The 15,620-nt window shown below is 37.5% G+C and overlaps 1 protein-coding gene across 2 annotated transcripts in view; it reads left to right on the top strand.

Annotated features, from left to right (window-relative positions):
• Window positions 1-15,620, top strand: part of bbs9 (Bardet-Biedl syndrome 9) — a 211,442-nt gene that overhangs the window by 36,396 nt on the left and 159,426 nt on the right. For both annotated transcript variants that reach the window (XM_051720610.1, XM_051720609.1), the window contains exon 14: window positions 12,255-12,359. In XM_051720610.1, the coding sequence (XP_051576570.1) occupies window positions 12,255-12,359 (105 nt within the window). The remainder of the gene's footprint in view (window positions 1-12,254; window positions 12,360-15,620) is intronic.

Here is a 15,620-nt window from a genome sequence, read left to right as displayed (position 1 = left end):
ATAGCAGTTTCTTCAGATTTCTGTTTGGTCATCCAAATTTTGTAATTTATTTGCACATGATTTTTTTTTTTTTTTATATATACAGGTGCATCTCAATAAATTAGAATGTCGTGGAAAAGTTCATTTATTTCAGTAATTCAACTCAAATTGTGAAACTCGTGTATTAAATAAATTCAGTGCACACAGACTGAAGTAGTTTAAGTCTTTGGTTCTTTTAATTGTGATGATTTTGGCTCACATTTAACAAAAACCCACCAATTCACTATCTCAAAAAATTAGAATATGGTGACATGCCAATCAGCTAATCAACTCAAAACACCTGCAAAGGTTTCCTGAGCCTTCAAAATGGTCTCTCAGTTTGGTTCACTAGGCTACACAATCATGGGGAAGACTGCTGATCTGACAGTTGTCCAGAAGACAATCATTGACACCCTTCACAAGGAGGGTAAGCCACAAACATTCATTGCCAAAGAAGCTGGCTGTTCACAGAGTGCTGTATCCAAGCATGTTAACAGAAAGTTGAGTGGAAGGAAAAAGTGTGGAAGAAAAAGCTGAACAACCAACCGAGAGAACCGCAGCCTTATGAGGATTGTCAAGCAAAATCGATTCAAGAATTTGGGTGAACTTCACAAGGAATGTACTGAGGCTGGGGTCAAGGCATCAAGAGCCACCACACACAGACGTGTCAAGAAATTTGGCTACAGTTGTCGTATTCCTCTTGTTAAGCCACTCCTGAACCACAGACAACGTCAGAGGCGTCTTACCTGGGCTAAGGAGAAGAAGAACTGGACTGCTGCCCAGTGGTCCAAAGTCCTCTTTTCAGATGAGAGCAAGTTTTGTATTTCATTTGGAAACCAAGGTCCTAGAGTCTGGAGGAAGGGTGGAGAAGCTCATAGCCCAAGTTGCCTGAAGTCCAGTGTTAAGTTTCCATAGTTTGTGATGATTTGGGGTGCAATGTCATCTGCTGGTGTTGGTCCATTGTGTTTTTTGAAAACCAAAGTCACTGCACCCGTTTACCAAGAAAATTTGGAGCACTTCATGCTTCCTTCTGCTGACCAGTTTTTAAAGATGCTGATTTCATTTTCCAGCAGGATTTGGCACCTGCCCACACTGCCAAAAGCACCAAAAGTTGGTTAAATGACCATGGTGTTGGTGTGCTTGACTGGCCAGCAAACTCACCAGACCTGAACCCCATAGAGAATCTATGGGGTATTGTCAAGAGGAAAATGAGAAACAAGAGACCAAAAAATGCAGATGAGCTGAAGGCCACTGTCAAAGAAACCTGGGCGTCCATACCACCTCAGCAGTGCCACAAACTGATCACCTCCATGCCACGCCGAATTGAGGCAGTAATTAAAGCAAAAGGAGCCCCTACCAAGTACTGAGTACATATACAGTAAATGAACATACTTTCCAGAAGGCCAACAATTCACTAAAAATGTTTTTTTTATGATGTATTCTAATTTTTTGAGATAGTGAATTGGTGGGTTTTTGTTAAATGTGAGCCAAAATCATCACAATTAAAAGAACCAAAGACTTAAACTACTTCAGTCTGTGTGCGTTGAATTTATTTAATACACGAGTTTCACAATTTGAGTTGAATTACTGAAATAAATGAACTTTTCCACGACATTCTAATTTATTGAGATGCACCTGTATATATTAGGAAGGAAATAACAGTGCACACAGTTGTCCAGCAACCATGGATGTCATGTGCGCATTAGTAATCACATTTTCTCACAAAAGACTGAATCAAACCAATTGCACATACAGTGCAGTGTATATGACATTTACTCAGTGGTGATTTCTCAGGGCCAGCAAAGCCTTCTCTGCTGGCGTAACATGCCTAATAAATAAATAAATAAATATTTTTTCATCCTTTCATTCTCATTGACCTTTTTGCCTTTGTATTTCCAATCGCTTTCCTCTCCTAATTCTCGAGATCTTGCTGACGAGTCGGCTCTGATCACTGCTGTTACTGCCGTTGAGAAAGAGATCCTTATGGATTTAAAAACCTGAGGTGTTCTGCATGATCGTGCGATTGATTAAGTGCTTTTTGCATTGTCATAACAACATCAGGATTTTTCTAAGTGTAGATTAGGCTGCTTGAGCATTCAGTGTCGGATCAAGTTTTGAAAAGTAACCATGTACCCTGATGAAACAAAATTTATTGCAAGCAACATTTAAATCACAAATATTATTAGAGCTTTTTCTTGGTATTAGACCTCCTTGATTTTGGCTTTCGTGCATGGACGTGTTTTTAAAATGTCAATTGGTATTATTAGTTGGCTGCCACGTAATGTATGATGGGCATACGGTGTCTTATTCATTGTGAAACTGTGTTTTCTTAATGGCATGAATCGCACTGAAGGCCTAGACTTAAAATGCACGGGCCGCCACTGCATTTACTTATAGTGCTCATGAAGCGCTTTTACTTTGAAGTTGCACCTATGCGCTCGTGTGGATCCAGCGAGCAGCAATCTACTGACAGTTTAAACAGCCTGGATCGCCTGTCATGATTTGAGAATCACAGGAAATTTTGATCCTGAAATTTTGATTCTGACTTATAGAATACGCACTTCAGAGGAAGACGCAGTATTATTAGATGAGCACTCAACAGTAAGAAAAGGCTGGATTTTCATGAGGTTCGTAAATTACATCTATGAATTTAAACGAGACATCTGCATATTTGCAGACGGTACATGATAGAAGTATGATATTTGGCTTTTTATCATTAGACAAGTAAGTTAAAAGTTACAGGGAAATGCTGAAGAGCGGCTGATAGAATATTGTACATGATTTAGAGGAAGAAATATGAGCGCTCAGGACGCTGGATTTTCTCAAATTTTGTGAGGTTTGTTTATTACGTCTGCTTAAACTAGGTATCCGCATATTTGCAGACAGTATATTAAATACATTTTATTGATATTTGCCTTTTTATCATTAGACTAGACAGTTAAAAGTTACAGGGAACTGTTGAGGAGAGAGAGGGAGAGAGAAACACTCGAGCACTTTAAAGGAATATTCCGGGTTCAATACAAATTAAGCTCAATCGACAGCATTTGTGGTATAATGTAGATTACCACAAAAATTCCTCCCAAAGTGTTCCTCCTTTTCTTTAAAAAAAGCAAATATCAAGGTTACAGGGAGGCACTTACAGTGGAAGTCAATGGGGCCAATTTTTGGAGGGCTTAAATGCAGAAATGTGAAGCTTCTAATTTTATAAAAGCACTTACATTAATTCTTTTGTAAAGTTGTTTAAATAGTCATTTCTACAGTCGTTTTAGTGTTGACATTACATCATCATAGTAATGAAGTTGTAAAATTGCCTATAACTTTACACAGATGCGGTTAGTAAGTTATTTTATCACACTAAAATCATTTTTACATGCATATCCTTTATGTCTTGTGTCTATACTTTTTAAACAGTGAGTATTTTAACATTCAAAAATTGGCCTCATTCACTTCCATTGTAAGTGTCTCACTGTAACACAGATTTGTGCTTTTTTTAAAGAAAAGGAGAAACGTGTCCAAATTTATTTTTGTGGTAATGAACATTATGCCACAAATGCTGTCGATTAAGCTTAACTTGTATTGAACCCAGAAAATTCCTTTAACATTATGAGCTCATAAGCGTCTGTCACAGCTTTCATATGCGAACCGTTTAAATGAGACTGTGTTGCACAAGGGTCTAATATTGAAGTAACATGTTGGCAAACTGTGATTGGTCATTTACATGTCTCTGATGCTTCACATGCAAGCAGGCAATTCATGGTGCCCTCGCAGCCTTAAGAAACAAATTGGCCAAATGGGAAAATGTATCGGCCGATGCGATAATTAAAAAATTCTGAATATCAGCTGATTTATTGCCCTCGGCGATACATCTGTGACCGCTATTGTATTCAACATTCTCCAATAAATGTTTATTTTTATTTTGTTGCAGTGTACTGTATAATCTCTCACCTTTTTGTTCACTTCGATCCATCTTTAACTCACAAAAAACAAACTCTCTCTTCTTATTAGAGCTGCGTATCACAGATTTTCTTCATGATAAGGTACACACCGTGACACATAGATTATATGATCATTCACTATGTTGTGAGCCATCACGCTATAATCCAGCTGCAGCAAATATGCGCGTGGGACGAGCGTCTCTGTGCCAGAGTGTGCATCAGCCGGGTGCAGTTTCAATCTCTCCTCCTTAGATTGCGTCACTTCATGTGACTCATCGAAGCTGTGCTGACCACACAGAGAAATATCACTTTCTGAGTTTATATACATGACCTGCTCCCTTATTATTTGAACTTTAATAAAGGATGCATTAAATATTTAACACCAGGGTGTTTTCATTTTAGACGCTCTGACATGCAAGTTTTGCTTAAGTGGAATGCCAGATCCGACTCTGCTTTATTTCACAATGACACCACTTCTGTATTAACTTGTTTTGAATTTTTGCATTATAAATCCCTCAAACTTTCCATCTACATCACCTTTTAAGCTGTTTGGAAAGTTCAGAGTGCATCTGGACTGTGAACTGTGTAATTCTTCCTCTCCTCAATCACGGGCGAGCTGCAGTGCTGCTCTCGCATGGCATCATTAGAGTTTCATATGATCTTATGTTACATTAAATGAGATCAAACGAGTATTTGATGACAAAAACTTTTGTCACTGCATGACACTGACATACGCCCACACCTTCTTCACCCCCAGAGTTCCGCCATGCAAATGTAAATTTGACCGTGCCTTTATGGAATACTTTTATAATACTTTTCTGTGCTTTTTGCTTTCATGAAAAGAGTGTCCAGTCAGCATTTTTCCATCATACTGTAAAGGTTTCGAATGACATTAGAGTTAATTATGTAACCATTTTCATTTTTTTGGGAGGAACTATTCCTTTAAAAGACAATGGGAAAGAACAGATTAATTAGAGCAGAATCGAGGCAATTTGTTCAATGTATTTAAAATGGATGGGCCTGGTTTGGAGTGTTGTTCCTCAGACCACCACATGACTGTCTTGTGTTTTTTATTTCGAGTTCAGTGTTTGTTCTGTTTGAAAAACAAAAACAAAACAACAACAATATGTGACCTCTTAAGTAAGAGGGGCAGAGCTCAGCTGAGATTGACAGGTTCCTTTTCATCTCATGTCAGGTGGGTTGAGACTTGAGAGCTGGATGCATGAGCTCCATGTGTTCCTCCAGTGATTTTACTCATGCTGTTCCACTCTATTGTACAGTTATTAGTGATTTATTTTTGTGTGATGTGGTCCCTTTGTGCTAATTCAAAACAACCAACACCCTCTCTGCACTTTGTGCCTATAGGGAATGGTCTGGATGCAATGACACAATATTTCTCTGCACAAACCTTAGAACCTACTGTAATAGTACTTGTAATTGTTCTTGTACCTACTCGCATACTCTTTGCAAACACTTCTAGTGGCAATTGTGTGCGTTGTCAGACTGCAATTCTTAATGCAAGTACAATTTGCATTCACAGTGTTGCCACAATTGTGGTTGTAGCGGACATTAGCGTTAACTATCTTCTTCTACAGTCAGTTTTCTCTTTCAGGTCATGATGTGGCAACAGTCTAAAGAGAATCTCACTGAGCAAGTTAGTTGAAGATAGTAAGCTGTCAACATGTTTATAGCTAGATACAAGGTGCTTGAAGTACTTGAATTTGGCTTTTTCAAATTGAAGTCCTGGAAAACCCTTGAAAATAGCCATTTTTTCCAAGAGGTGCTTAAAAAGTTCTTGAATTATAGAAAATCATAAAATATGTTGCTTAATAAATGAAATGTATTTATTTATTTTCCGGAAAACACGAAGATAGACCACTGCTGAAGCAGCGCATAGACGGCGCTGTCACGTGACACCTGTTACTTTTGGCAGAGCTGTTCAGAATGGGCCAATCACAATCAATTGTTACTAGAGATATTTTATAGATACTGCTGTTGCAGATTTAACAAGGATGAATCCTTGCAACTATCAGTTTTAATTAAAAATGACTCTCCAGAGTGAAAAAATTAGATTTGAATGCAGATCAAGCAAGCTTTGTGTCTCACAAAATAAGTTCTTTCTGACAACATTTGGGTCAATATCAAAATATGTTGTCAAACATATCCCTTGACTTTTTTAGTCATGAAAAAGCTTTCAAATAGTGAAAAAAAAAAAAAAAAAGAAGGTATCATTCATAATGATATGAAATGGCTTGACTCTGTTTTGCACATTTTTTAGAAAATATATTTAAATTCGTCAATTGCCTGAAAAAAATCCTTGTTCCCTTCATCTGGTACACCACTTCTATGACAGGTAAAGTTATTTATGCATTTATTTTGTACTTATTTTTAATAAAAGCATTAGTGCAAGGCCGAACAAATGTGCAAAAAAGCAAAAGAAATGTATTATTAATCATTTAAATAATTTAATAAGAATGTTTGTCCCTTGATTTCATGTTATCAATGTTAAAACCTTGTCCTTTATGAATAAAAATGAATGTCAACATGTTATAAAATGTTTACCCTCAGTGTTAATAGGCAAAAAATGAACTGAACTGAAAATGTCAATATTTTTTGAGAATGACCCATTTGCAGTTTGGGTCAGTTCTCACATAAATCTGTTGTGTGACTTTAGAAAACATGAAACATAGCACATGAGTCATATGGACTACTGTGTAGAGACCTAGTTATTCACTTTTGTTGGAAAGCGAAGTGTGTTTTAAGGGAGCACATTACAACTGCACATCAGTTTCGTCATGAATGAACCAAGAATTGCAACTGTGAGAATGTGTAGTTAAAGATGCTCATTGAGATATTTTGTACTTGTAATAAGTGGTGTTTTATAAAAATAAATTAACTGAATGAGTAAAATATTTTTATAACATTAACAAATAAATAATTTGTTTTAATGACATCTTGAGCATAGTCCTTGAATACAAATAAAAATGTGCTTGAAAAGTCCTTGAATTTAACTGTGAAGCATCTGTACGAACCCTGTAGATACCTGAATAAAACGCATACATCTGAAGGTAACTTTGTGTTAAAACTGTAGCTTCCTAAGCTACAAGGTACTTATAATAGATTAAAATAGCACCGTTAAGTGAATTGTGATTTTTATATATTTCTAAAACATACGGAGCAGCGGAAGGCGGGAGCATTGATCTTAAGGCACGGGCATGACTGAGCTTAGCAACCAATCAGAATGTTAGTTTCAGCCGAGATGGGATATTTGCTAACCAATCATATTTTCTGTTTCTGGAAGGGTGCGGGACATTTCTAACATTGAAAGTGAAATGCTGAAGTGCCAGCAGCGTTAGAGCAATCATAACTTGCACTGTAGATTTACTTTGCTGGTAAACTTGAATATATTCATGCATTTAAAAACAACTAAATTAAACTGCTATTAAACTTAGAGAAAATATTGCACCCGTGCTAGATTTTGATGCTCTTTGCAGGCTGGCGAAGTTAACTGAGTTTCCGTAAAAACAAATTTTTGGGGTGGATTATGCTGTCACAGATGGATTTTTGAGGTCTGTGACAAAACCCCAAGATCGGGTGCTTACAAATCAGTGCTTGCACGGAGATGCTCATTATGTACAGTATGAGCAGTTCAACGACATGATCTGAGTCAGCTCTGAGCTGTCATAGATGCTACAATATTTTCAAGCATGTGCAATATTATTGCCACATAATATTGTAGTGTGAACGATGCAGCGAACTGCTCCAGCCAATCACATCTTACCATGCATATTTATGTACAAAAATGGAAGGCTACAATTTGATCATAATTGTGTTTCATTGCAATAAACTAACAAGAAATGTTTGTTTACAAATAAATTACAGTGTGCTATGTTTTATTTACCTCCAACTCTTTATGCAAAACAGACAGCTCTTGCTGCCCGCTTCTTTTCAACCCTTTCCCAAAATGTCGTCTTCTGTTTTTTTTGTGTTTTTTTTTAAACAAAATCATTGAACATACAACTTGGACAGCAAGCTCATTGTGACCTTCCATTTCTGGAAAATATTTCTAACGTGAATTAATGAGAAAATGTTGTTTTGCTGTTGGTCGAGGATGCCTCTTGGCCAAAGATAATTTTTGCACATTGTCTGCATTCTGTTGTGTAGTATGTGTGCTGCTACAAAAACAAGATGACCTAGAAACTTGTTGTGTAATGTGAACAGTACAGCGATTCAAGTAGTCTGACAATCATGTATTAAAGCAATAAAATAAAAAGCAACATGATATTGTTTTTAAATGTTCAACAAACAAGTAAATAGATAAGTAGGGAAAAACAAAGGACTGTCCCAAAAGAAAACAAACAAAAACAAAAACACTCTTGTGTGTGGAACTTCTTTCTTTCACCATGGATTCCGGATCTGCCATTGCTAGTTTGAAAGATGCACCCAAGCCTCCTTTACTAATTCAAAAACCACACATTAGAACTAGTAACGACAGCTTGGGCTGTTTCTAACAAGTTATAGGAGATATAAGGATGTGTGTGTGTATGAGAGAGTGACTGAGCGAGTGAATACCTGCATCCATTGCAGTGCTGAACAGTAATTCTACAGCTGTTAGTTTAACTCTATTCCTCAGCTGTAGTGTGGTACTAAAATGCTTCGATCGTGTGAGGCCATACATGCAATCGGAATTATCCTATGAGTATTTCACTCAACTTCAAGAGTTTTGTTGTCGGAGAGAAAACATGGAGGATGCCAGTTACAATTCAATTTCAATTCAATTTCACTTTATTGTTGGAATCTCTTCCAAATATTTTCTCGTATCCCACAGCATTTACTGTCTCACATCAATTCACATCAATACACATCCACATCAAATTATAAAACACAATACAATAAACATCACTTGATACAAAAAAACCCCACATATAAGTATGTAAATACACAACCAGCTGCAGTGCATTGATTTAGTCCTTTCTATTTTTCAGAACCCTGAGGCCTACTTAGACTCCCAATTCTGATTTATTAATTTTACAGACTGATGAACTAAAGATTTCCGTAATCTGTTCATTCTAGCATATGCTACTCTAAGTCTTCTATTTGATGGCAAAAGTTATACAAATTCCTGAAATTTTTGTATATTTCTTGAGGAACTATCATTTTGACACTGACACAGAAAGCGTTCTCTCCACTGCCATGTTGAAAGTTTACGTCTTTTCCCAACTCTGAAACTTATATCATGTAGGCTCTCTGGGGCGTGTTTGATTACTCCATTTGTCGCAACTCTCAGCTGTGATAAACAGTAAAGCTGATGCTGTTAGTTTAGCTCTATTTCTCACTATAGTGTAGTAGTAATAATCCGATCGATCACGAGTGAGAGAATTCCGGATGACTCCAAAGAAAGTTGCGCGCTAACTGACACTGTTTATCAATGTCAAATCAACTCGCTCATGGCACACACACAAGAAAGTATTTTGTTGCCACCTGCTGGCTAAAATCTTAAATGTTTCAGGGATGAATGAAAATTCACACATCTAGCTGCACTTACACATCTGCACTGCTCTTACATGTTAGTTTGGAATTCGAACTTGTGACTCCAGGGGTGGTAGTAAGCATCTTTACCACTGAGCTAACCAGGCCCCCAAGAACATACTTTATTAACTGTGGAGAACAATTGTTTTCTTCAAATGCTGTACATACTCTGACAGTACTCAAATTCAGCTGCAGCTTAAGTGCTATGAGTGCAGAACACAAATGTGTCCTACAGGTCAGTGACCTTCATTTCAGCAGAACCCGTGACCCCTGCAAACACCCCTTTATAATCCTGAAGAACAGACACTCTCAGCGTATGATGCTTTAGCCAAAGGAATTCTTCTTTAAGTGCTTTTGTTCTGTGTGTGTTCTGCATGCCAGCGTGTTTCCAGTGCATCTCATGCGTTGCAGAGGGTGGGCTGCTGTCAGTGCAGGTCAAGAGTGGTCACCGCAAATGGTCTTAACTCAAGCACCTAGATGCCAGACAAAGAGCAAAAAAACGGGGTCACGCTTCTACAGACTGACGCTAATAGCACGGTGACTAAGCTTGCATAGCATTCACAGGAGGAGAGTGCCTGACGGGCTGATGTTTGCCAACCACAGTCAGATGATAAGGTTAAAAACCTGAGCGAGACAGAGAGAGGTTGAGATACACTTTACAGTAATAATATCAAATTATTTCAGTTATTTCAAAGAGCCCTACAGGCTAACGCAGCAAAATAACAAATTAAAACAAAGACAGTGGTTAAGTACATCGGATGTGAATGGCAAACAATGTCTAAAATATCCTACATTAATTTCAATTTCAATTGAAAAGCATCCTTGCGCTCCCTCTCTCTCTCTCTTTTGCTCTCGTCGCACACACACACACACACACACATGTTGGTGCAGCTATCATTATGAGGACTCTCCATAGACATAATGATTTTTATACTGTATGAACTATATATTCTATCCCCTAACCCTAACCGTACCCCTAAACCTAACTCTCTCAAAAAACTTTCTGCATTTTTACATTTTCAATAAAACATCCTTTAGTATGTTTTTTAAGTGATTTGAATTATGGGGACACTAGAAATGTCCTCATAAACCACATTTATAGCATAATACCCTTGTAATTACCAGTTTGTAACGTAAAAAAATGTCCTCGTAAACCACCCAAACCTGTACACACACACACACAGTGGTTTAGCAATAGAAAAGTTGTATGCAAGAATGGTGACACTCACTGCTTCTGAGAAGTATACTTAAACTTACATCTTGGCAATCTGAAGCGATGTTATTCCTGACGAGAGCCGCTTCAAACACCAAGGTAATTCCTAAAGCAGTTTCTCTCAGTTTCTCTCTTTCTCTCACTCACACACACACACACCCACGCACTATTTCAATGCTGAAAAGCAGCACAACCTCTGCTGCTAGTTCAAAAGTGACATTTTCGAATTAGCAACGAAGGCTTGAGCTGTATCAAAGCTAGACGCTGAATCTGTGGTGGAAGAAAGTAGTTCCACTCACAAGAGTGTTTTAGGGAAAAGGAAATGTCTTGAGATAAAACCCTGAACGATGTCTTAAGGTGTGGCAACTGTGGTATAAGCAGAATAATTGACTCTGGCCCATTGAATTGTTTAAAAATAATTCTCCGACACCCCTGCATGAAGCACACAAGAGATGACTTACTATAGAGCGTAACAGTGCCCGCCCATTTGTTTTAGCTGTCTTGGTTCCAGAGGTATTTTCCTCAATTATTTCTTCCATAGGGACGCTGCGCGTCATGGCCGTATTACCACCTCGGGTGTGCATTATTTTTCAATAACTCAACGGGCCAGAGTCAACTATTCCTTACTTACTGTATTTGTATTTTACTGTATATTGTATATTGCATACAGTTGTTATATTATTACCTCTAATGGCACCTTATTTATTTATTTATTACATCCAGCCTGATAACATGAAATAACGTCACTGTGGTGCCATTTTTAGGCATATATCAACAAGGAGTTGTGTAGTAACGGTTGTTCTCTATCGGTGTTTTGATATACACAGTAGCTGGTGAACAGGTGTTTGGTTTCATAGCAGTTTTTTAGTATTTTAGCATGACTGGGACCCTGATTTGACCAATCAGCTTCCAGGAGCAGAGCTGTCTGTTTTAGGATGCTTAGGAACAGACCTACACATACCGAGTCCAGAACAACTGTATTGTGGGTAGAGAAATACACTTTGACTTTGATTGAATTAAGTCTCCCTCTCAGTCCTGTGAAAGATCTAACTGTACTTGACACTGACCTTATGATTCAACTGGAGTTTTTCATGAAATGAAGCACTGATTGTATTAAATGATTGTTGAAGTTCAACATGCCACAGTTATTAAACACATCATTAATTAAAACTTTACAGTGCGCTTTGATGGCTAAACTGTTGAGTAGTCTAGGCAAACGTCAGTGCAATGTGTGTCTGGAACAAACTGTAATAAATACTAATTACACACCAACTATCATGAAGGAGACACACCTAATCAAAAGCTTCTCTTGTTATATATTGTATACTCAAGCCTGTATTTTTTAGTAAGTTTACCACGTTTAACGGTGTTTGAAACACGCTTCATGTTGTACGTGGGGTAAAAACATATGACCGTAATTATAACGATGACTTATTGCTTTAATGAGAAATCTGATGCCTGTTTAATATCAACAATGTCAGTTTTTGACAATTTTTTGGCACCTATTCCAGCTTTATTTTGCAGAAGAAATCATTTGTCTTCATGTGTGTGTTTGACAGGCAGTGGCAGCGAGTCAGTGGTGAGATTCTCTGTGTTTCTGAACGGTCAGTATCCTCCAGCAGATCTGTGTGGAGATATCGCTGTGTCCTACAGCTCAGCTACAGGTATGAACTGCTCATGAACACATCACAGCACTGTTCTGGAAGACATTAGTCTCTTTCCTCACTTCTTTAAGCTCTTTTACTCAATTCAAGATGTCTGGATGTTTGCCAGCACAGAAAGACAGCAGAAAGGAGGCGTTTTTGCTGGAGTTTCTCGTGGAGAGTGTCTGTGTTGGCAGAGACTGCTGGAAAACATCCTGAAAATATACGGGAGTTTCCCTGTCTCTGGAACACTCCTTTTCTTTCTGTACTGAGTCTGTTTAACACATAAGATCACAGGTAGAATCACACACACACACACACACACACACACACAGGGAAACCCCACACACTGTGGACAGTAATGGACACTCCGTCTCTTCAGCACAAAAACCTGCATCTTATTCACTAACCATTCGCAATCTAGTTTAACCAGGTTCAATCTCTACTCTAATAGAGCGCAACAGCTGTTCCTCATAGGTAAATCGATTTTTAACAGTAACTTATTAACCTTTAAAGACAGACCTACTGTGAGCCCCGAGGTTGTTTACCGATGGTTTATCCTTCTGTTAAAGCTGTCAGTCTGTTATTTCATCTCCATTTTTTAAAAATCGTGTTTAAAGGTGCTGTAAGTGATTTATTTTAAATGACATGCAGAAAACATCCTTATAACCTGTGAGATATCTCTGAATAGGTGCCATGAAATATCACACCTTTCTCTGTAAAAGCCCTATGCTCGGTAAACAACGGCGAAAAATATGTCCACGGGCCGCAGTCAGATTGTTTGTTTATCCAATCAGATTTCCTGCCTGTCAATCATTTTGCGCATTCACAGGGCAGCCCGTGTAATGTTGTGATTCACATCAGAGCTGGTTGGTTCATGGATTACAACTCTTTTATGAAGGATTTTGTGAAATCCCTATGGAAGAAATGAATGAGGAATACACCTCTGGAACCAAGACAGCTATAGTAAGTCATCTCTTGTGTGCTTCATGCAGGGGCATCGGAGTGCAGGTAATGATGGACCCGAGTAACAGGGGCCCTCACTGGAGGGGGTCCACAGAAAGGCTATATTGATATTCCATTATATGATCATTTGTTATATACATACAGTAATAATATGCTATTGTTTGGCAACTCACACATCTACTGTATAAACATATTTTACTTCAGTGCAAAATTTACCATCAGATGTTCATCTATGATGCCTAAATGTTATTTTTCTCCAGAACTCCATGGGATACATGTGAAATTTTCCTCACATTAAGCCACTAAAAGAATATGTGAGGAACGCTCAGATGCCGTTATCTATTTAAAGAGACCATAACGATTTAGCATGTGTTCTGAGTATCAGTGTAAATCATTGTAAATAAAACAATCTATGCATGTAAACAATAAACATGTAACAAATATATGTATGCAAAATAATAAATGCAGTTTCAAGACATTTATTGATGGAATATAATGAGTTTGACCATTTTTCAAAAGCTAAAATGTGACCAATATGATGAAAAACTGATAAAATATCCAATTTAATCTGGAAATCTGTAATAACACCCAGCCCTAATTTTAAATGAATTTTGGACCCTGTGCAAATATCAATTGGCAAGTTATGACTTTCTAAAACTACCTGTGAGCTGAAATGTCTCAGGATAAACTGAACAAACTGGCACTCTTCTCATTTCAGAAATGTTATGGTGACTGCCAACAAGAAAACTCACAAATTTATACATGTAGAATTTATTTAGTTATTTATTTATTTATTTTAATAACATATTGCTTTATTCAAATGATATTTGAGTTTGAAAATAAAAAGTTGATAATTACTTATGAATTAAATATCCATCTAAAAAGCTTATGCTGGATATTATCCCCACCACAAACCCAAATTGTTAAGGGGGCCCAAAAACAGCTCTGTACCGGGGTCCCAAAATTTGGTGCTACGCCCCTGGCTTCATGTGTGGAATAGCATTTTTGTGGTGTGTGGATTTACTGCCTTTCCATTTAGATATACTGATATTTTATAATTTACAGCTTTACACCCAAGTTAGATTGAATCAGTTAAATGTTAATATAGTTAATACACATGCAAAGTTATCTATGGAATACATGGAACCATATTAAAAAGAGATGTTTGTGTACATTTTCTATTGATCATGAAAGCAGTAATTCATTTAATTCTGAAGTTGAGCATTATAACCACCATACTGTATATACAGACGTGCAGTGTTGTCAAGAGCACTTTCAACATATTAAGATTGCAGTGGTGGAGCGATGCTGTACAGTCCAGTAAAGTATGCCAGATCACGTTGGTCTGCTGCTTCCTCCACAACCTAGCACTCAGAACCAACACACAAGATGGAGAATACTGCAGTGCAAATTGTGTTCAGCAAATATGTTTTGTGATGTTAGTGTGTGTGTGTGTGTGTGTGTGTGTGTGTGTGCATGAAGGGGTGGCACTTTGCTGGAGATGCTCGTGTGGAATGGCAGGAATGTGTGTGTGTGTGTGTGCGTGCGCGCCGCCCAGGGCCTGTAATTACTGTCCTAAACACTCGCTCCACACCACACCCTAACTAACACAGGTTAATTGTTTGCAGCGCTTCGAAGGGTTTAGTGCGTTTAGTCCAGCTTTCACTGCTTTCATTGACGGATACTCACTAGCAATTAACCATAATGCTCCAAAGTCAAAACACAGTTCAAACAGGAGTTTACTCTGAGACGACGTGTTATAGCTGCATTAAAGGCTGTGAGGTTATGTTTGAAATAGCCAGGGTCAGGAGGGTTACTATTAAAATGTATTGCACTACTAAATACTTTGGATTACTTCTTCAGCAATGGCAGATTTTTTTCACTTGTTTTTGACTACAAACAAGTGAAAAAACACACTTGTATAAAAAATACATGCTATGAAAAAGCCTAAATATCTTATGAAATTTAGCTTCTCAAGTACATTTATTTTAAGGATTTTTTTTTACAGGAAAAAATTCTTGATAGAATTCATTATAAAATAAAATTGTGATTCTTATCAGGTGCATGTAATGGCTTAAAATACCATTTTACCTTGACATAATGCTAAATGTTCACATGTCAGTTTACACAGCGAACTATTTCTGATGCTCCAAACTTACTTCAGAACCCCACACAACGACATCTTTTACTGATCGTATGTGGATTCTGTTCATAGAATGAGGCAGAAAATCTATTATTTGTAGCTTTCTATATAATGCTACAGGCTATACTGATTAGTATCTCATATAAACATCCTTTATTCTTGTAAAAATACTC

The sequence above is a fragment of the Myxocyprinus asiaticus genome, chromosome 16 (assembly GCF_019703515.2).
Source record: "Myxocyprinus asiaticus isolate MX2 ecotype Aquarium Trade chromosome 16, UBuf_Myxa_2, whole genome shotgun sequence".
NCBI classification, from domain to species: domain Eukaryota; kingdom Metazoa; phylum Chordata; class Actinopteri; order Cypriniformes; family Catostomidae; genus Myxocyprinus; species Myxocyprinus asiaticus.
The sequence above is the reverse complement of the archived record's forward strand: the minus strand, read 5'-3'. Positions and strand labels throughout refer to the sequence as shown.